This window comes from Coregonus lavaretus (genome assembly GCF_964263955.1).
Source record: "Coregonus lavaretus genome assembly, chromosome: 2".
Classification (NCBI taxonomy): Eukaryota; Metazoa; Chordata; class Actinopteri; order Salmoniformes; family Salmonidae; genus Coregonus; species Coregonus lavaretus.
This window is the reverse complement of record NC_139989.1, coordinates 3,290,745-3,312,966: the sequence shown is the minus strand read 5'-3', so window position 1 is coordinate 3,312,966 and position 22,222 is coordinate 3,290,745. Positions and strand designations below refer to the sequence as shown.

The following is a 22,222-nucleotide window of genomic DNA, read 5'->3' as shown; positions in this document are numbered from 1 at the left end:
GAACTCGTACATATTCACCTGACTTTTCTCCCACTCACTTGGTGTATTATCATGCTGTAGAGGAAAGTGTATGGGTGTTTAGAGGTTTCTGTACCGTTGATGAGTTGTTCAGTTTTTCTGTTGTGCTTCAATAAACCCTTTGGCTTAACGCACTAGACTGTGTGTGTGATTATTGTTAATTGATCGTCGTTGGAAGCTAACTTTCAAAAATCACCGATAGTCTATCCCTACCTAATCGATCATGCAACGTTGCAATGCAATGTTGGCGGCCTGGAATTTACCGTCTCTACGTGCGCAAAACGTGGTGACGCCACGACAGTAATCCGAGCAACACGCGACCAGGAATTACAGGAGAAGAGAGGGAACAGACAGAAAACAACCGAATGCTTATTTTACCAAGTGAAAATGAAGGTTTCTGAAAACAACAATTGATTAAGGCGAGTTTTTGCGAGGTGGAGGAAATAGGGAGTCTGACTTTCTCTCCCCATCTCTCTTTCTATCTCTCTCGATGAGCGTCTGCATGACCTATACCGTTATCTTGATTTGGATCTCTGCCTCTAATGAGGTTACCGTTAATAGGCTAGTCAGTGTATGGATCAGTGATGCGACATGTCCTATTTAACATTTCAGTAGATTAGTTATAAAAACGGATTAAATGCGCATATCTCTTAGCCTATTGTCGTGTGCGTCTTCAACAAGAGCAACTGTTTACTAGGAAAGAGAGGGAGGAGGGTTAGTGTAGGCTTGTTATGTACGGTATTCTCCCTAAAGCAACAGTAGTCTGCACTGCAGTGCTGTTTTATAATGCAGAGCGAGAGAGAAGGAATCAGGGAATACAGGCTATATTTAGCTTTCCATATTCAGACTCAGAGTGCCTTCAATAAAAACAGAGACCGATAGAAAGCACTGTTTCTATCTCCCTCTCTCTCCGGGGATGTTGAATTATTCAACAGTAGACAGAGGATGTTGAGAGTCAGAGTGAGAGCGGAATAGAGAGGTTAGGGAGGAGTGGAAGTGTCCTGTGATGTGCGTAGTGGTGAGTCAGCATAGATGGAAAGGGACAGTTTATAGACAGCTTAGCTTGGCTGATGGAGAGAGCATAGAGTGGTGTCAGATGTCTCCTGGTGTGTGTGTGTATGCGAGCGCCTGGGTGTGTTTGTGGATGTGTGTGTGTGTGTATTGATTAGGCAGAAGGTCGTGAGGTTGTTGAGGGGAGATCAACACTGGGCAGACTTGCAGCAGAGTGACCTTAGACTTACCACTGCTTTAACACATACACACACGGCTGAAAAACCAGGACAAAACCCATAGAGTATTGAGAGAGGGAAGGAGGGTGAGGGGAGATTGGAGGACGAGTGTGGGGTGAGCAGCAGCCAAGGTAGAGAACTCTATGTACCAGCGTCTGTCCTACGAGATAGAAGAAGAGGGGGAGGCAAAGAAGGAAGAGAGGAAGGAGAGAGTAACGAAGGAGAGAGGGGGAGAACAGATGGTAAAGTATTTTATATACTGTGTTAGACACTGGTTGATGTTGTTGTTAGTATATTGACTGTGTGTGTGGGTGTGTGCACGTTTGTGTGGGTGTGTGTGTGTGTAGATGACGGAGGAGGGGACAGAGTGGTTGGTAGATCTGTTAACAGACGTTCAGCTGCAGCAGTACTTCCTGCGTATCCGTGACGAGCTGAACGTGACGCGCCTGTCACACTTCGACTACGTTAAGAATGAAGACCTGGAGAAGATCGGCATGGGAAGGCCAGGTGTGTGAAGTATATCATATTTTAAAATATTAAAAATATCAAGGAAAGCTATAGTAGTGGATTTACCAGGTCTATTCCTCTAGAAACGGTCACAATCACAGTCACAACGTGGGTATATCACAGTCACAACGTGGGTATATCACAGTCACAACGTGGGTATATCACAGTCACAACGTGGTCATATCACAGTCACAACGTGGTCATATCACAGTCACAACGTGGGTATATCACAGTCACAACGTAGTCATATCACAGTCACAACGTGGTCATATCACAGTCACAACGTGGTCATATCACAATCACAACGTGGTCATATCACAGTCACAACGTGGTCATATTACAGTCACAACGTGGTCATATCACAGTCACAACGTGGTCATATCACAGTCACAACGTGGTCATATTACAGTCACAACGTGGTCATATCACAGTCACAACGTGGTCATATTACAGTCACAACGTGGTCATATTACAGTCACAACGTGGTCATATCACAGTCACAAGGTGGTCATATCACAGTCACAACGTGGTCATATCACAGTCACAACGTGGTCATATCACAGTCACAACGTGGTCATATTACAGTCACAAGGTGGTCATATCACAGTCACAACGTGGTCATATCACAGTCACAACGTGGTCATATCACAGTCACAACGTGGTCATATCACAGTCACAACGTGGTCATATCACAGTCACAACGTGGTCATATCACAATCACAACGTGGTCATATCACAGTCACAAGGTGGTCATATCACAGTCACACCTTCCTGACTCTCCTCCCTAATCTCTTTGTCCTGTAGCAATCCAAGATCTCACATACATAGGGGATGGGGTTGCAGTTTGTCAGAGGTAGGCTGACCGTATGTGTAATGTACAGTCGTGGTCGAAAGTTTTGAGAATGACACAAATACTAATTTTCACAAAGTCTGCTTCCTCAGTTTTGATGATGGCAATTTGCATATACTCCAGAATGTCATGAAAAGTGATCAGATGAATTGCAATTATTTGCAAAGTCCCTCTTTGCCATGAAAATGAACTTAATCCCCAAAAAACATTTCCACTGCATTTCAGCACTGCCACAAAAGGACCAGCCGTGAGAGTGTTGACGAGGACAAGGCTGGAGATCACTCTGTCATGCTGATTGATTTAGAATAACAGACTGGAAGCTTTAAAAGGAGGGTGGTGCTTGAAATCATTGTTCTTCCTCTGTTAACCATGGTTACCTGCAAGGAAACACGTGCCGTCATCATTGCTTTGCACAAAAAGGGCTTCACAGGCAAGGATATTGCTGCTAGTAAGATTGCACCTAAATCAACCATTTACCGGATCATCAAGAACTTCAAGGAGAGAGGTTCAATTGTTGTGAAGAAGGCATCAGGGCGCCCAAGAAAGTCCAGCAAGCGCCAGGACCGTCTCCTAAAGTTGATTCAGCTGCGGGATCGGGGCACCACCAGTTCAGAGCTTGCTCAGGAATGGCAGCAGGCAGGTGTGAGTGCATCTGCACGCACAGTGAGGCAAAGACTTTTGGAGGATGGCCTGGTGTCAAGAATGGCAGCAAAGAAGCCACTTCTCTCCAGGAAAAACATCAGGGACAGACTGATATTCTGCAAAAGGTACAGGGATTGGACTGCTGAGGACTGGGGTAAAGTCATTTTCTCTGATGAATCCCCTTTCCGATTGTTTGGGGCATCCGGAAAACACCTTGTCCGGAGAAGACAAGGTGAACGCTACCATCAGTCCTGTGTCATGCCAACAGTAAAGCATCCTGAGACCATTCATGTGTGGGGTTGCTTCTCAGCCAAGGGAGTGGGCTCACTCACAATTTTGCCTAAGAACACATCCATGAATAAAGAATGGTACCAACACATCCTCCGAGAGCAACTTCTCCCAACCATCCAAGTATAGTTTGGTGACGACCAATGCCTTTTCCAGCATGATGGAGCACCTTGCCATAAGGCAAAAGTGATAACTAAGTGGCTCGGTGAACAAAACATCGACATTTTGGGTCCATGGCCAGGAAACTCCCCAGACCTTAATCCCATTGAGAACTTGTGGCCAATCCTCAAGAGGCGGGTGGACAAACAAAACCCCACAAATTCTGACAAACTCCAAGCATTGATTATGCAAGAATGGGCTGCCATCAGTCAGGATGTGGCCCAGAAGTTAATTGACAGCATGCCAGGGCGGATTGCAGAGGTCTTGAAAAAGAAGGGTCAACACTGCAAATATTGACTCTTTGCATAAACTTAATGTAATTGTCAATAAAAGCCTTTGACACTTATGGAATGCTTGTAATTATACTTCAGTATACCATAGTAACATCTGACAAAAATATCTCATAACACTGAAGCAGCGAACTTTGTGAAGACCAATACTTGTGTCATTCTCAAAACTTTTGACCACGATTGTATTCTGTGTGTGTTGTAGGACAGAGGAGGCTTTGGGAGGCAGTCAAGAGGAGGAGAGCTCTCTATAAACGCAAGTCCTGGATGAGCAAGGTACAGCACACAGTGAGTTTGAATCCCTTTTAGCTGTGTGTGTGTGTGTGTGCGCGTGCGCTTGCAGGCGTTTGTGCATGCATGCATGGCTGAGTGTGTGTGTGCATGGTTGTGTGTGTGCGTGCATGCATTTTTTGTGCATGTGTGTGTGTGTACGTGGTAGAGTCACTCTAAGCTGTAGTCTCTGTATTTGGGCCAGCAGGTGTTTCCAGGGAAAAGACCCGACTCTGACTCCGACCCCCAGCAGCCCCGGGGGGCGTCGCCCACCTTGACTACTCCAGGTGTGTGTGGGTGTTTGACATATTCTTTACGTTATCCCAACTCCAGGTTTATAATTGAGATGATTCTGACCTACTCATGTTTATAAGTGACCTATAAACAGTACTGTTTTAAGGAGTTGTAATTGGATAATGTTAACTCACATACAGTGCATTCGGAAAGTATTCAGACCCCTTGACTTTTTCCACTTTGTTACATTACAGCCTTGTTCTAAAAATGATTAAATACATGTTTTCCTCATCAAGCTACACACAATACCACATAATGACAAAGCGAAAACAGGTTTTTATAAATGTTTGCAAATGTATAAAAAATAAAAAACATAACCTTATTTACATAAGTATTCAGACCCTTTGCTATGTGACTCGAAATGTAGTTCAGGTGCATCCTGTTTCCATTGATCATCCTTGAGATGTTTCTACAACTTGATTGGAGTCCACCTGTGGTAAATTCAATTGATTGGACATGATTTGGAAAGGCGCACACCTGTCTATATAAGGTCCCAAAGTTGACAGTGCATGTCAGAGCAAAAACCAAGCCATGAGGTCGAAGGAATTGTCTGTAGAGCTCCGAGACAGGATTGTGTCGAGGCACAGATCTGGGGAAGGGTACCAAAAAATGTCTGCAGTATTGAAGGTCCCCAATTACACAGTGGCCTCCATCATTCTTAAATGGAAGAAGTTTGGAACCACCAAGACTCTTCCTAGAGCTGGCCGCCCGGCCAAACTGAGCAATTGGGGGAGAAAGTCCTTGGTCAGGGAGGTGACCAAGAACCCGATGGTCTCTCTGACATGGCTCCAGAGTTCCTCTGTGGAGATAGGAGAATCTTCCAGAAGGACAACCATCTCTGCAGCACTCCACCAATCAGGCCTTTATGGTAGAGTGGCCAGACGGAAGCAACTCCTCAGTAAAAGTCACATAACAGTCCGCTTGGAGTTTGCCAAAAGGCACCTAAATACTCTCAGACCATGAGAAACAAGATTCTCTGGTCTGATGAAACCAAGATTGAACTCTTTGGCCTGAATGCCAAGCGTCACGTCTGGAGGAAACCTGGCACCATCTCTACGTTGAAGCATGGTGGTGGCAGCATCATGCTGTGGGGATGTTTTTCAGCGGCAGGGACTGGGAGACTAGTCAGGATCGAGGAAAAGATGAACAGAGCAAAGTACAGAGAGATCCTTGATGAAAACCTGCTCCAGAGCGCTCAGGACCTCACACTGGGGCGAAGGTTCACCTTCCACCAGGACAATGACCCTAAGCACACAGCCAAGACAACGCAGGAGTGGCTTCGGGACAAGTCTCTGAATGTCCTTGAGTGGCCCAGCCAGAGCCCGGACTTGAACCCGATCAAGCATCTCTGGAGAGACCTGAAAATAAGTGTGCAGCGACGCTCCCCATCCAACCTGACAGAGCTTGAGAGGATCTGCAGAGACGAATGGGAGAAACTCCCCAAATACAGGTGTGCCAAGCTTGTAGCGTCATACCCAAGAAGACTCGAGGCTGTAATCGCTGCCGAAGGTGCTTAAACAAAGTACTGAGTAAAGGGTCTGAATACATTTTATATATATATATTTTTAATACATTTGCAAAAAAATCTTAAAACCTGTTTTTGCTTTGTCATTATGGGTTATTCATTCGACCTCATGGCTTGATTTTTGCTCTGACGTGCACTGTCAACTGTGGGACCATATACAGTGAGGGAAAAAAGTATTTGATCCCCTGCTGATTTTGTACATTTGCCCACTGACAAAGAAATGATCAGTCTATAATTTTAATGGTAGGTTTATTTGAACAGTGAGAGACAGAATAACAACAAAAACATCCAGAAAAACGCATGTCAAAAATGTTATAAATTGATTTGCATTTTAATGAGGGAAATAAGTATTTGACCCCCTCTCAATCAGAAAGATTTCTGGCTCCCAGGTGTTTTTTATACAGGTAATGAGCTGAGATTAGGAGCACACTCTTAAAGGGAGTGCTCCTAATCTCAGTTTGTTACCTGTATAAAAGTCACCTGTCCACAGAAGCAATCAATCAATCAGATTCCAAACTCTCCACCATGGCCAAGACCAAAGAGCTCTCCAAGGATGTCAGGGACAAGATTGTAGACCTACACAAGGCTGGAATGGGCTACAAGACCATCGCCAAGCAGCTTTTTGAGAAGGTGACAACAGTTGGTGCGATTATTCGCAAATGGAAGAAACACAAAAGAACTGTCAATCTCCCTCGGCCTGGGGCTCCATGCAAGATCTCACCTCGTGGAGTTGCAATGATCATGAGAACAGTGAGGAATCAGCCCAGAACTACACAGGAGGATCTTGTCAATGATCTCAAGGCAGCTGGGACCATAGTCACCAAGAAAACAATTGGTAACACACTACGCCGTGAAGGACTGAAATCCTGCAGTGCCCGCAAGGTCCCCCTGCTCAAGAAAGCACATATACAGGCCCGTCTGAAGTTTGCCAATGAACATCTGAATGATTCAGAGGAGAACTTGGTGAAATTGTTGTGGTCAGATGAGACCAAAATCGAGCTCTTTGGCATCAACTCAACTCGCCGTGTTTGGAGGAGGAGGAATGCTGCCTATGACCCCAAGAACACCATCCCCACCATCAAACATGGAGGTGGAAACATTATGCTTTGGGGGTGTTTTTCTGCTAAGGGGACAGGACAACTTCACTGCATCAAAAGGACGATGGACGGCGTCATGTACCATCAAATCTTGGGTGACAACCTCCTTCCCTCAGCCAGGGCATTGAAAATAGGTCGTGGATGGGTATTCCAGCATGACAATGACCCAAAACACACGGCCAAGGCAACAAAGGAGTGGCTCAAGAAGAAGCACATTAAGGTCCTGGAGTGGCCTAGCCAGTCTCCAGACCTTAATCCCATAGAAAATCAGTGGGGGAGCTGAAGGTTCAGTTGCCAAACGTCAGCCTCGAAACCTTAATGACTTGGAGAAGATCTGCAAAGAGGAGTGGGACAAAATCCCTCCTGAGATGTGTGCAAACCTGGTGGCCAACTACAAGAAACGTCTGACCTCTGTGATTGCCACCAAGTACTAAATCATGTTTTGCAGAGGGGTCAAATAATTATTTCCCTCATTAAAATGCAAATCAATTTATAACATTTTTGACATGCGTTTTTCTGGATTTTGTTGTTGTTATTCTGTCTCTCACTGTTCAAATAAACTTACCATTAAAATTATAGACTGATCATTTCTTTGTCAGTGGGCAAACGTACAAAATCAGCAGGGGATCAAATACTTTTTTCCCTCACTGTATAGACAGGTGTGTGCCTTTCCAAATTATGTCCAATCAATTGAATTTACCACAGGTGTACTCCAATCAAGTTGTAGAAACATCTCAAGGATGATCAATGGAAACAGGATGCACCTGAGCTCAATTTCGAGTCTCAGCAAAGGGTCTGAATACTTATGTAAATAAGGTATTTCTGTTTTTTATTTTTTATACATTTGCAAACATTTCTAAAAACCTGTTTTCACTTTGTCATTATTGGGTGTTGTGTGTAGATTGATGAGGGTAAAAAATCATTTAATCCATTTTAGAATAAGCCTGTAACGTAACAAAATGTGGAAAAAGTAAAGGGGTCTGAATACTTGCACTTATTGCGCCTGGTGTTTTAAGGGTTAACCCCGTCCAGCGATGGGCCGTCGTCGGGGGCAGCCCTGACCTGTCTGATCCGGGAGGCGGAGCTTCAGCTGTGTGAACGACTCGGAGACGGAACCTTCGGAGTCGTGAGGAGAGGAGAGTGGACCGGACCGACTGGACAAGTGGTGAGTGAGTGAGTGAGTGAGTGAGTGAGTGAGAGAGAGAGAGAGAGAGACAGAGAGAGAGAGAGTAGATTTAATCTTAGTACAGAAAACTATTTTAACAACAATATATTAGTGGATGATTTCATCTGACGGCTGGTTCACAATGTAACATTCTCTCCTCTCCTCTCTCTCCCTCCCCCTCCCTCCATCCTTCCCTCTCTAGCTGTCAGTAGCAGTGAAGTGTCTGAAGACAGACAGTGTGTTAGACACTGAGGGCTTGGATGATTTCATCAGAGAGGTGAACGCCATGCACTCCCTCAACCACCAGAACCTCATACGACTCTACGGAGTGGTGCTGACTCACCCCATGAAGATGGTGAGTCACACACACACACACACACACACACATACTCATTAAATACGTTGTATGAATTAATGTATCTCTAACGTGTGTGTATAGGTGACAGAGCTGGCTCCTCTTGGTTCTCTGTTGGATCGTCTGAGGAAGCGACAGGGACACATCCTCATCTCCTCTCTGTGTGGCTACGCTGTACAGGTCAGTGCGTGTGTGTGTGGGGGGGGGGGTCTGTGATGTTACTGCATGATTAGCTAGCGCTCACTAGCAAGTTAGTTCACATCTGCTAAGTGTGTGTGTGTGTGTTTGTATGTAGGTGGCGTGTGGCATGGCATATCTAGAACAGAGGCGGTTCCTCCACAGAGACCTGGCTGCAAGGAACGTCCTGCTGTCGACCAATGAGACGGTGAAGATCGGTGACTTTGGCCTGATGAGGGCGCTGCCATCACACCAGGATACATACGTTATGGAAGAGAGCCACAAGGTGCCCTTCGCTTGGTGAGTGTGTGAGTGAGTGTGTGTGTGTTCTCACTGCATGATCCTGTACTAAACAATACGATCTCTTTCTTCCTCCCCCATCTCTCTCTCTCTCTCTCTCTCTCTCTCTCTCTCTCGCTCTCTCTCTAGGTGCGCTCCAGAGTCGTTGAGGAGCAGGAGTTTCTCTCATGCTTCAGACACCTGGATGTTTGGAGTCACTCTGTGGGAGATGTTTACACACGGACAGGAGCCATGGCTAGGACTTAATGGCAGCCAGGTATGAACACACAGACACACTCACACACAATCTGTGTTTGACGGTAGTGCTTGATAAGTTTGTGTGTGTGTGTTTCTGTGTGTGTGTGTTTCTGTGTGTAGATCCTCCATAAGGTGGATGTGGAGGGGGAGAGGCTGGTGAAGCCAGATGACTGTCCCCAGGATGTTTACAACGTGATGCTGCAGACCTGGAGCCCTCAGCCTGATGACAGACCAACATTCACGGCCCTCAGAGACTTTCTTCTGGAAGTAGGGACACATTTATGGCATGGTTCACCAAGTGTCCAGCAGAGGGCACTGTAGCTACGTGAGTGGTTGCAAGACCGAAGTTGCCCACCTAGTGGCAATAATGATTGTTTGTGTGTGTGTTTGTGTGTAGACCATGCCTACAGACATGAGAGCGCTGCAGGACTTTGAGGAACCGGACAAACTTCAGATCACCATGAATGACATCATCACCATCATTGAGGGCAGGTCAGTGGGTGATTGTGTGTGGGTGAGGGAGGAATGAGTCATGTTTCTGAAAGTCGGATAGCTATATCATTTGTAGAACAGACGTGCTTCTCTGTAATGTGGAATAGGGAATCATATCAGTGTGTGTCCATGTGTCTCTGTGTCTCCAGAGCAGAGCTCTATTGGTGGAGAGGTCAGAACAGGAGGACATTGCGTGTGGGACAATTTCCTCGCCACGTGGTCACGGCGGTCAGCGGCCTGTCTGCCCAAGACATCAGCAGACCACTCACACACTCCTTCATCCACACTGGACACGGAGACACTGACCCACATAGGAGCTGGGGGCACGCTGACCGCATAGACAGGTACACACACACACTCACACACACACACACACACACACACACACACACACACACACACACACACACACACACACACACACACACACAGACAGGTACACACACACACACATAGACAGGTACACACACACACACACATAGACAGGTACACACACACAAATGGCTGTTACCTGCAAGTACAGTGCCTGACCACTAGAGTGCAGCAGAGCCCTGTCAGTACTGCTCTTGTTCTTTAGATGTCAGGCCCAATGAGACCAATTGGAAAAGTACCCAAAGTGCAAACTGCATGTCATGTAAGTTTTATAAAGACAATTTGAAGTATTGTGTTTACGCTGCACTACATCCCTGGCCTCTACCCCCCTCAGCTTGTACTTGGGAAACCCCATGGACCCCCCTGATGTTATGGGAATGGATCCTTCCACTGCCCGGCCCACCAAACTACCCAACCGCACCAAGAGTGAGTAGGCTACACACACAAACACACATTTATTCTCTCCTTACAATATCTAACTACCTCATTCTTTTTTTGTATTAATTCCTGAACTCTCTCCCTCTTTCTTTCTCTTTCTGTCCATCAGAGCAGCCTCCTCCTCGTCCTCCCCAGCCTGCTGTCTTGATCAAGAGTGAGTATGTCTCCCACGCTGGGTGTTTATTTACCTGTATATGTTGAGCTGTCTGATTGCTGATAATGATGACAGTGTGTCTGTGTGTGTGTGTGTGTGTGTGTGTGTGTGTGTGTGTGTGTGTGTGTGTGTAGAGCCATTCTATGACTCTGTGTTAGATGATGATAATGAATATGAAGGTGCTTCATCGGGGTTGAAGAGGCTGGGCCTCCAACTCCGCCCGTGGGAGGGGCCAGGTGTAAGGTCAGCCAAAAGCGAGGTCTCGCTCATCGACTTCACCGATGACAGCTTTAGCTCGGCCACGCCCTCCCCTCTCACTGAGACATGCCTACCTGACCAGGACACACTCAAGGTACACACACACACACACACACACACACACACACACACTCCGTGGGCAAAATAACAGTCTTCTCTTCTCTCTCCCTCCAGGACCTTCCTTCCATCCTGGACTGGCCCCTCCCTCTTCCTGCCTATGACGAGGTTGCAACGGAGGCTGAGGGCCAATTGGTAGACCAGGAGGTTCGATCCATCACTGGATTGTCTGAGGGGATTTTGGCAGAGGGGAGGGGCTTAACACAGTCAGCTGATCTGTTCAAGGAGCTGCAGAGAGAGGTACGAAACACATAAACACACACACACACACCACAGGTTTGTAATTTGAGTTTGGCATTTTAAAGTAGATTTTTTCTCTTCCTGCTGACCTGCAGGTGATGGTGAAACTGCGTGTTCCCATGACAGCCGGCCGTTCCCTCCCCTCCTCCCCCCTCCCCCTCTCCCTGGCCCCGCCGGCCCCTCACAGACAGATCTACCTTCCTCCCCCCTCCTCCTCTTCTTCCTATGAGGACAGACCCATGCTACCTCCACGCTCCCCCATCCCACCCCTCCGCTCCTCCAAACACGTTTCCCTAGGTGAGAGGGAAGACACGCCCCCTCAGATCCCTCCCAGAGACCACGCCTTCTCTCAGCCCTCCCCTCCCTCCTCCTCCCCCCTTTGTCTCCCCCCCCCTCCCCTCTCTGTCTCCCCTCGTCAGAGGACAGGGCTGTATGGTGTTGTTGGTCCTCTCGGCTCTCTAGTCTCCTCCCCCTCTTCCTCTCCTCCCTCCTCCTCCCTCTATTCCTCCAGGCTCACTGCTACCCCTCCCCCCAGCGCCTCATTGGATCCCCTCTCTGAGGGGCGTGGCCTGTCAATGCTTATTGACAGCTCTCTGAGTTCTGAACGCCCCGCCTACCTGGAGAGATATGGAGCCGCCAAAATGGCCACCGTCCGACCCATGATGCAACAGCAACCTGGCGGGGGTGGGGCCAGGCCTAACACCTCTTTCAACAACAACAACCACAGGACTCAGCATTTAACTACAGCTCCCAGCAGTCAACGGGAGAACAGCCTCATTCAGGTTAGAGATGTTCAGAACAAGCAGTGTAGAATGAGGCTGCATTCAAGTGCTCTTTGTGTTTATCTGTTTATCATGTCAGAAATGCATTTAAATGCTTTTTGAAGTCGCAAGACTTCTGAACCTATGAGATCCTAAAACAGTGCGTGTGTGTGTGTGTGCGTGTAGGTGCAGGTGGCAGTGCATGGTGTGACAGCAGAGGAGTGTGAAGTGGCTCTGGAGACTCACAGCTGGAACATCCCTCAGGCAATATGCCAACTAAAGGTACACGCACACACACTCTCTCTCTAACATCTCTCTAACATCTCTTCTAACATCTCTCTCTAACATCTATCTTTCTCTCTAACATCTCTCTAAGATCTCTCTCTCTAAGATCTCTCTCTAACATCTCTCTCTCTAACATCTCTCTCTAACATCTCTCTCTCTCTAAGATCTCTCTCTGTCTCTCTCTCTCTAACATCTCTGTATGATCTCTCTCTAACATCTCTCTCTCTAAGATCTTTCTCTAAAATCTCGCTCTAACATCTCTCTCTAATATCTCTCTCTCTAACATCTCTCTCTGTCTCTCTCTCTCTAACATCTCTCTAAGATTTCTCTCTAACATCTCTCTCTCTCTAAGATCTCTCTCTAACATCTCTCTCTCTCTAAAATCTCTCTCTAACATTTCAATTACATTTCTATTTAAGGGCTTTATTGGCATGGGAAACGTATGTTAACATTGCCAAAGCAAGTGAAGTAGATAGTAATCAAAAGTGAAATAAACAATAAATATTGACAGTAAATATTACACTCAGAAGTTCCAAAAAAATTAAGACATTTCAAATGTCATATTATGTACAGTGGGGAGAACAAGTATTTGATACACTGCCTATTTTGCAGGTTTTCCTACTTACAAAGCATGTAGAGGTCTGTAATTTGTATCATAGGTACACTTCAACTGTGAGAGACGGAATCTAAAACAAAAACCCAGAAAATCACATTGTATGATTTTTAAGTAATTAATTTGCATTTTATTGCATGACATAAGTATTTGATACATCAGAAAAGCCGAACTTAATATTTGGTACAGAAACCTTTGTTTGCAATTACAGAGATCATACGTTTGCTGTAGGTCTTGACCAGGTTTGCACACACTGCAGCAGGGATTTTGGCCCACTCCTCCATACAGACCTTCTCCAGATCCTTCAGGTTTCGGGGCTGTCGCTGGGCAATACGGACTTTCAGCTCCCTCCAAAGATTTTCTATTGGGTTCAGGTCTGGAGACTGACTAGGCCACTCCAGGACCTTGAGATGCTTCTTACGGAGCCACTCCTTAGTTGCCCTGGCTATGTGTTTCGGGTCGTTGTCATGCTGGAAGACCCAGCCACGACCCATCTTCAATGCTCTTACTGAGGGAAGGAGGTTGTTGGCCAAGATCTCGCGATACATGGCCCCATCCATCCTCCCCTCAACACGGTGCAGTCGTCCTGTCCCCTTTGCAGAAAAGCATCCCCAAAGAATGATGTTTCCACCTCCATGCTTCACGGTTGGGATGGTGTTCTTGGGGTTGTACTCATCCTTCTTCTTCCTCCAAACACGGCGAGTGGAGTTTAGACCAAAAAGCTCTATTTTTGTCTCATCAGACCACATAACCTTCTCCCATTCCTCCTCTGGATCATCCAGATGGTCATTGGCAAACTTCAGACGGGCCTGGACATGCGCTGGCTTGAGCAGGGGGACCTTGCGTACGCTGCAGGATTTTAATCCATGACGGCGTAGTGTGTTACTAATGGTTTTCTTTGAGACTGTGGTCCCAGCTCTCTTCAGGTCATTGACCAGGTCCTGCCATGTAGTTCTGGGCTGATCCCTCACCTTCCTCATGATCATTGATGCCCCACGAGGTGAGATCTTGCATGGAGCCCCAGACCAAGGGTGATTGACCGTCATCTTGAACTTCTTCCATTTTCTAATAATTGCGCCAACAGTTGTTGCCTTCTCACCAAGCTGCTTGCCTATTGTCCTGTAGCCGATCCCAGCCTTGTGCAGGTCTACAATTGTATCCCTGATGTCCTTACACAGCTCTCTGGTCTTGGCCATTGTGGAGAGGTTGGAGTCTGTTTGATTGAGTGTGTGGACAGGTGCAGTTAATATAGGTAATGAGTGGAGAACAGGAGGGCTTAAAGAAAAACGAACAGATCTGTGAGAGCCGGAATTCTTACTGGTTGGTAGGTGATCAAATACTTATGTCATGCAATAAAATGCTAATTAATTACTTAAAAATCATACAATGTGATTTTCTGGATTTTTGTTTTAGATTCCGTCTCTCACAGTTGAAGTGTACCTATGATAAAAATTACAGACCTCTACATGCTTTGTAAGTAGGAAAACCTGCAAAATCGGCAGTGTATCAAATACTTGTTCTCCCCACTGTATATATACAGTGTTGTAACAATAATCTCTCTCTCTCTCTCTAAGATCTCTCTCTAACATCTCTCTAAGATCTCTCTCTAACATCTCTCTCTCTCTCTAAGATCTCTCTCTAACATCTCTCTAACATCTCTCTCTCTCTAACATCTCTCTCTCTCTCTAAGATACCTCTCTAACATCTCTCTCTCTCTGTTCTAGGTAGAACAGTTGTTCCGCCTGGGTCTGCATTCTAGATCAGAGTGCCAGGAGGTTCTAGAGCGTTGCCAGTGGAACCTAGAACAGGCAAGCACCCTGCTCCTGGACTCTTATGGGAAAGTAGGCTGAGACAGACTCCAGGACTACTGACCTTTAACCCTACAGACCTAAAGCTACAGACCAGAAACTACAGACATGTCCCTATAATTACAGACCTTTAACCATAGACCTAAAGCTACAGACCAGCCCAGCTGTATACTAGAGAACTTTGACAGGCAGGTGAAGCCAGTAACGTTAGCTGACTGTGGGCCAGACATAGAAATAGAGGTAATAGAACAGAAGGGAAACAATAGACAAGCACAGAACTGCATGCTCAGTAGTTAAGTTATTATATTGTCATGTTATATAGTTATTTATTTAGATATATCATTGTTAGTATTACATAGTCGCTCACAGGGTCAAAAATATGAGGTATGAATATTTATTGTTTGGATATCTAAGGATTATTTATGTTGCTGTCATTTCAGCTCTCAGTGTGTGTGTGTGTGTGTGTGTGTGTGTGTGTGTGTGTGTGTGTGTGTGTGTTGGTATTTCTGGCAGGTCATTTGGGGGGCATGAATTTGTCACCAGCCGGAGACACACTCAGTCAGAGATAAATATAGCAGTGCAAATCACACAAGCACACACGCAGACATGCTCAGACACAAGGACAGGATAGATTTGTATCACTCACTCTTCCACTCACTCTCCACTTGGACTCTCCAGCAATTCCCTGCTTCCCGCTGTCTCCGAGATCAAGGGTCAGAGGTCAGGTCACCGTGGTAACAGTAAACTGGCTGATGCTGGCCTGTGTGCTGGCAGGGGGGCAGGGGTCAAACGTTGGAGGTCAGGAGGGGAGTGGCCGTTGGATGGGAGGTGTGTGTAAATACCTGCTGTAATTGCTCCTGCTTTTACAGTTGATGATCTGCTATGATCAGGGATATAAAACCATACATTCTGGTGTATCTGTAGCATGACTTCAACACTGAGTCCATATGTAGTGTCCTGCACGGATATAACGTGTCAATGTAAAGTATGATAATAATGTTGTGTTGTAGATAATGTACTATTGTGATGTTAATAATACATGGAATACAAGTATATATGTGTTGATAAGGACCGTATACAGTATAGTGTTTAATGGTGTGTGACAAACAGAAGATGTTAAGATGAAAATAATGCTCTGTGTGTGTGTGTGTGTGTGTGTGTGTGTGTGTGTGTGTGTGTGTGTGTGTGTGTGTGTGTGTGTGTGTGTGTGTGTGTGTGTGTGTGCGTGCGTGCGTGCGTGCGTGCGTGCGTGCGTGCTTGCGAATAGTGATTAGAATTATACGCAATCATACACCATATTAGAGACATATCTACAGGGAGGTACAGATACTGCAAGGTGTGTGTGTGTGAATAGTGATTATAATTATACGCAATCATACACCATATTACAGACCTATCGACAGGGAGGTACATATACTGCAAGGTGTGTGTGTGTGTGTGTGTGTGTGTGTGTGTGTGTGTGTGTGTGTGTGTGTGTGTGTGTGTGTGTGTGTGTGTGTGTGTGTGTGTGTGTGTGTGTGTGTGTGTGTGTGTGTGTGTGTGTGTGTGTGTGTGTGTGTGTGTGTGTGTGTGTGTGTGTGTGTGAGTGAGTGAGTGAGTGAGTGAGTGAGTGAGTGAGTGAGTGAGTGAGTGAGTGAGTGAGTGAGTGAGTGAGTGAGTGAGTGAGTGAGTGAGTGAGTGAGTGAGTGAGTGAGTGAGTGAGTGAGTGAGTGAGTGAGAGAGAGAGAGTTTATGCGTGTGTGTTTGCTCTTGCTAGTAGTGCTATAAACTGATGGTAGTAATATCATTCTGCAGGACAACAGATCTGTAATACAACATGTCTGATATTTTATAATAAACTGATTTTTGGATCAACTCTGGATTCTATTCTGGTTTCCTGCTTGTCTTGGAAAAGACAAAACATACAATAACAAGCAATCAACAAGACAACAGAGAAAGGGGGATGATGAGAGAGAGAGAGAGAGAGAGAGAGAGAGAGAGAGAAAAGGGTAAGAGAGAGAAAGAGAAGAGAAACAGTAGGAGAACAAAATGATATATATAGAGAGAGAGAAACAGTAGGAGAACAAAATGAGATAAAGAAAGAAAGAAAAAGGAGAAAGTGACTCATCCTTGAACTGGACAGAAATCAATGGGATCAAGTGGAGGGGAAAAAATGTCTTCCCTAAGGAAGGGAAGGGGATCTGTGAGAGAAGAGAGGAAGAGGAGACGTCAGGGAGGTAGGAGAGGGGGAGGGAGCGGAGGAGTAGAAGAGGGAAGGAAGGGAGAGAGGGAGGAAGGTTTAATGGGGCAGGGTTTACCTCTACCGCTCTTGAAACCCACACACACCACATGCACACACACACCACACACACAACATGAGCGATGAGTAGCAGGCCAGATAGTAATGGCCAGATAGTAATTTAGCACTTCAGTGAGATTAATGACGTTACTCTTCAAATACTGTCCCTATCAAACACCTTTTCTGTCTCTCTCCCCTTTTTTTAGTTACACTGTTTATACACACCGCATATTTATTTATATACTGGATTCTTGACATAGCTGTCTCTAATATATCTACTGCTGTACATATAATTCCTAATATATCTACAGCTGTACATATAATTCCTAGTATATCTACTTCTGTACATATCACTATTTGTATATCTACTGCTGTACATATCATTCTTAGTATATCTACTGCTGTACATATCATTCCTAGTATATCTACTGCTGTACATATCATTCCTAGTATATCTACTGCTGTACATATCATTCTTAGTATATCTACTGCTGTACATATCATTCTTAGTATGTCTTCCGGTGTATATACATATATATTGCATTTGGATTACTGTTACTATTTGGGTAAAAAATAATAATACATTGATTGTTTGTGTACTCGTTTGACAGTTTACTGCATTGTTAGGAGCTAGTAACATAAGTATTTGGCTGCACCCGCTATAACCTCTGCTAAACTGTGTACGCAACCAATAAACTTTGATTTGTTACGTTCCCCAGCAAGAAAACAAAAAATTGTCGCTCAAACAGAAGGAGTCACTGACAACAACCAAACGAAACAGGTGGGGTTTTAGGAGGGGTTCTGAAAGACACTCATGGGGGTGTCCACTGAAAGTTGACTAGCAACAACAACTGGGACCTAAAAGACACCCACCATGAGCGCCCACTAAATCTGCCCAAGAAGAGGCAAACAGAAGAAAAACCCAAACCAAACTGAAAGACAGGAAGCAAACCACACAGTGGAGCAAAATGAAAACAGGGAAATCAGATAAATAAATGTTTTTCTAGAAATCAGATAGGGAGAGACAACTAAAGGTGTTAACACTCCACGTCTCTCAAGCCCACTGGAGCACAAATGTCTCGCGGCCATTTTAGGGATGTGGCAATCCGCTCAAACAGAGTAAAATATACGTCCACCTCCTTTTCATTGAAAGGCGGTACAAGTTGGCTGTTCCGACTAAGATCAAACTCTGTTGAGGTTGCAGGATGGCCTGACTGGATTCGGAGTGCTTCCAGATCTATCTCTTAATCGAATGGCTGCTCACTTTCCTGTTCCTTTTTCTTGTGCTCAAGCTCTAATTTCTGTTGTTCCCATTTTGCCTTTAGTTCTACCTCTTGCAGTTGCACGTCTATGGGGTGTACACTACCACCCGTAGGACCCCTTTTCATCATCCTAAACTAACTCTTTGACTACTGCTTCGAATCGGCATGTGCAACTTTGATGTCATAATGATTTGCCTTCGTACATTTATCTAGCATGTCCCATGTAGGGTTTTCCATAAATGCTTCCAACTTAAAATCCATGTTTTTTGTTTATTTTATTAGCCTGTGTGTTTATGCAACTTTCAAAATGCTTCCACCAATCTTATAACCCCGCTGGGTGGATGTCAGTGACCACAGAAGTGTATGTTGAACACTCAAATATCTGGGCACAGCAGAGCTTCAGAGTAGGTGACTAGAGTGACTACCATACTCATGGGAAACAAGGTCCCGGACGAGCCCCCATTTTGTTACGTTCCCCAGCAAGAAAATCATCTCTCCATTTCTCACCTCCTTGTACTTGTCCCTTGTCAGTAGGGACAGTCCTCTTATGTTTCAGCTCTAAGTGTGTGTGCGTGTGTGTGTGTGTCAGGGTTTGTGATTGTGATAGATGTGTGTAATGGTGTGTGTAAATGGCTCCTGATGTGTCTCTGAACTCAGGCACTCACTCACACACAGCTTAACGAGTCCCTTGACAGGAGGAGGATAGAGGGAGAGAGAGAGGGGGGGGGGGGAAGAGAGGATGGGAGAGGAGGAGAGAGAGGGGGAGGAAGAGAGTGTGAGAGAGAGAGGGGGGAGGTAGAGAGAGAGTGGGGGGGAAGAGAGAGGGGGGAGAGAGAGAGGGTGGAAGAGAGAGAGGGGGAGAGGGGGGAAGCGAGAGAGGAGGGGAGAGAGAGTGGGGGGAAGAGAGAGAGAGAGAGAGAGAGGGAGAGGGTTTGAGTTTTAAAAAACCTTTATTGGGTCTGGGAACCCACAACACAATAAACACTCAAACAAACAAAAACATGGTTAAACATCAATTAAAAACACAACACCAAATCTTCCTCCACAGTAACTAAACACAACAACCTCTGAATACCCCATCTGCTCATAAACAGCCCAATGTAATAGGCAAACTCAACCCTCAGTCTTGCTGCCAAAATCCCCTCCAGCATGCCCACCACATGCACAGACTCCTGTCCCCGGATACTGTTCTTTCATGTCTTCCAAATTGCTAATTTAGCTGCCTCTGACACTAAGTTAAGTAAGAGACACACCCGCCCACCTCGTCGATTTTACTCCTTCCAGGGAAGAAGCACGGGACACTTTTACACATATTATGTACATGGCCTTCTTTCCCACCGCCTTGAACTCCCCCAGCTCCGGGGTATCGAAGGAAAGCAGCATCCCCACGTCCTCCTCTAATGCCCCCGCCGCAGCACTAACATTCAGCACAGGGAACACATAATCCAGACCCTCCGTCCACCGATCAGAATTGAAAGTGTCAGTCACATACTGCTGATGAAGTACTGGCAAGGAATCGCAGACCTCAGCTACGACCTTCCTGAGTAGGTGAGATGATCTGATCCCCGCTCTTTCTCTCAGCTCCTCCAACGATCTGCTCCTGCTCCGCATCATATGACCCAGCTTGGTGCACCCCACACCTAACAGGCATGAACCTAGGCTGGCTGAACCCATAGCACGAGACTGGATAGTGTTATAAAAAAAGAGGCTCTTCAAAAAGCCACATCCCTGGTGGCGTGCTGGCCTTACGGGACATGACAAACTCTCCAAGCCGCATAACAGACTCATAGAATGGAGTCAGGCCAGACAAATCACACCCCTCTAGCTTTAAGAGGAAAAGGTGCTTGTTTAAGCCCAAACAGCCCGCTCTCCTCATCAATGTGTAGGCTGCATCGACCCAGCTAGAACCGTCACTGTACAACAGTCTCAGGGCTGCTTGAAGCCGGAAAGCCATGATCCTAGAGGAAATGTCCACCAGGCCTTGCCCACCCTCGTGCAGTGGCAGCTACAAGGCTGCAGCTTTAATACAATGTTGTCCAGACCAGAAGAAATTGACAAGGGTCCTCTGAAGCTCTTGTATAAGGTGGCTGTATCGGCTAGGTTATTGGCAACCAGCACCCTTCCCCTATAAGACAGCTGGGGTAGCACCCATTTCCACCTAGACAATCTGGCACACAACTTCTCCACTACACCCTCCCAGTTCTTTTTTTGAAAGACATCGGAGCCATAAAAAAATAAAAATAAAAATTCCATCTCTGCCCCACTGAAGCCCCCCTGGTAACCATGGAGCCGACCCTATCTGAAACTGACCTGCCCACAGCGATTCACTCTTTTCCCATTTGACTCTAGCTGAGGAAGCTCCCTCATACACCTTTAAAGCGTTTGAGAGAACCTTAACATCCTCACCCCCTGTAATAAAAACTGTCACGTCATCTGCATACGCAGACAGTGCTATCGTGGGACCCTTCATAACCCCTGGCACAGAGAAACCAGTAAGCCTCGCTCTTAAAAAAACAAAGCATTGGTTCAATTGCCAGACAATATAACTGTCCTGAAATTGGGCACCCCTGCCTGGTACCCCTTTGGACGGGGACGGGGCAGCTCAAACCACCCCCCACCTTCACCAGACATGAGGCCCCAACATACAGTAAACTCATCCAAGACAAAAAAAAACATCCCCAAACCCAAAGGCTTTCATTGTTTTGAACAAGTACTGGTGGTCCACACGGTCAAAAGCCTTCTCCTGATCCAAAGAAAGCAAACCCACATTCACATCAGACAGTTTACAAATGTCTAAAACATCTCTTATTAGAAACAAGTTATCAACAATAGAGCGGTCAGGTACACAGTAAGACTGGTCCTTGTGGACCAACAGCCCCAGATATTCTTTCAACCTGTTTGAGAGACACTTAGATATACTTTTATATTCTGCACACAGCAATGCAAAAGGTCGGCAGTTTTTCAAGAGCCAAATGCTACTTTTTTGGCAACAATGAAAGCACAGCATGTTGATAGGATACAGGAAGAGAACCCTCATGAAAAGATTCACACACCACTTCATAAAAATCCCCCCCAATAGACCCCCAAAAGTGCTTATAGAAATCAGATGCTAAACCATCGATGCCAGGGGCTCGGCCTGATGAGAGCTGCATAACTGTAGTGGACAGCTCCTGCAGAGTAATGTCAGAGTCCTGAGCATCTCTCTGCTCAGGGCCCAATTGAGGAAGTCCATGTAACAACTGTTCAGCACACAGAGGATCACAATCCTCCGCCTTATAGAGGGCAGAGTAGAAATCCACGGCATGTTGGCACATCTCACCGTCATCCGTGGGCACCTTCCCATCAGGGAGACGAAGGCATTTGCGTTGCAATGTCGACTGCCCCAGGTTTTTTTTTTAAGCGCTAGTAGCATCCATATCCTTGAGGGTAGCAAAGCGAGACCTAATCAAGGCATCCTTCACTCTTTCATGTAAAAACGACCTCAGTTCATGTCTCTTGTCCTGTATGTTCATGACTAGTCCGGGGTCATTCTGAGTGAGCAACTTCAATTCAATAGAGTTGATGTCCTGTTCAAGGGCCCTGATAGTCTCTTTAACGTCAATACTAGACAAAACAGTATACTGTTGACAAAACACACGTATTTGGGCCTTCCCAACCTCCCACCATTGTCTCAAGGACTCAAAATTCAATTTAATAATCCTCCATTTTCCCCAAAACAACAAATAATTTTCAAAAACATGGCGT

The 22,222-nt window shown here is 45.9% G+C and overlaps 1 protein-coding gene across 1 annotated transcript; it reads left to right on the top strand.

The window, feature by feature from the left end:
* The first annotated feature begins 1,430 nt into the window (after positions 1-1,430).
* On the top strand, positions 1,431-16,168 carry LOC311146339 (activated CDC42 kinase 1-like). Its single transcript, XM_084182822.1, has 19 exons — positions 1,431-1,489; positions 1,595-1,754; positions 4,186-4,268; positions 4,456-4,537; positions 8,183-8,331; positions 8,534-8,686; positions 8,771-8,866; positions 8,982-9,163; positions 9,293-9,419; positions 9,521-9,667; positions 9,798-9,892; positions 10,042-10,236; positions 10,599-10,690; positions 10,812-10,856; positions 10,991-11,208; positions 11,289-11,471; positions 11,567-12,253; positions 12,419-12,514; positions 14,855-16,168. Exons 1-19 carry the CDS (start codon positions 1,487-1,489, stop codon positions 14,978-14,980), a joined length of 2,919 nt encoding a protein of 972 aa, XP_084038948.1. The 5' UTR covers positions 1,431-1,486; the 3' UTR covers positions 14,981-16,168.
* The last annotated feature ends 6,054 nt before the right edge of the window (positions 16,169-22,222 follow it).

What these genes read in the sequence shown, in the direction of transcription:
- LOC311146339 (XM_084182822.1), top strand. An exon ending in ACTACCCAACCGCACCAAGA is followed by an intron (nt 10,691 to 10,811) that starts GTGAGTAGGCTA and finishes TCTGTCCATCAG; the next exon opens with AGCAGCCTCCTCCTCGTCCT. An exon ending in AGGCAATATGCCAACTAAAG is followed by an intron (nt 12,515 to 14,854) that starts GTACACGCACAC and finishes TCTCTGTTCTAG; the next exon opens with GTAGAACAGTTGTTCCGCCT.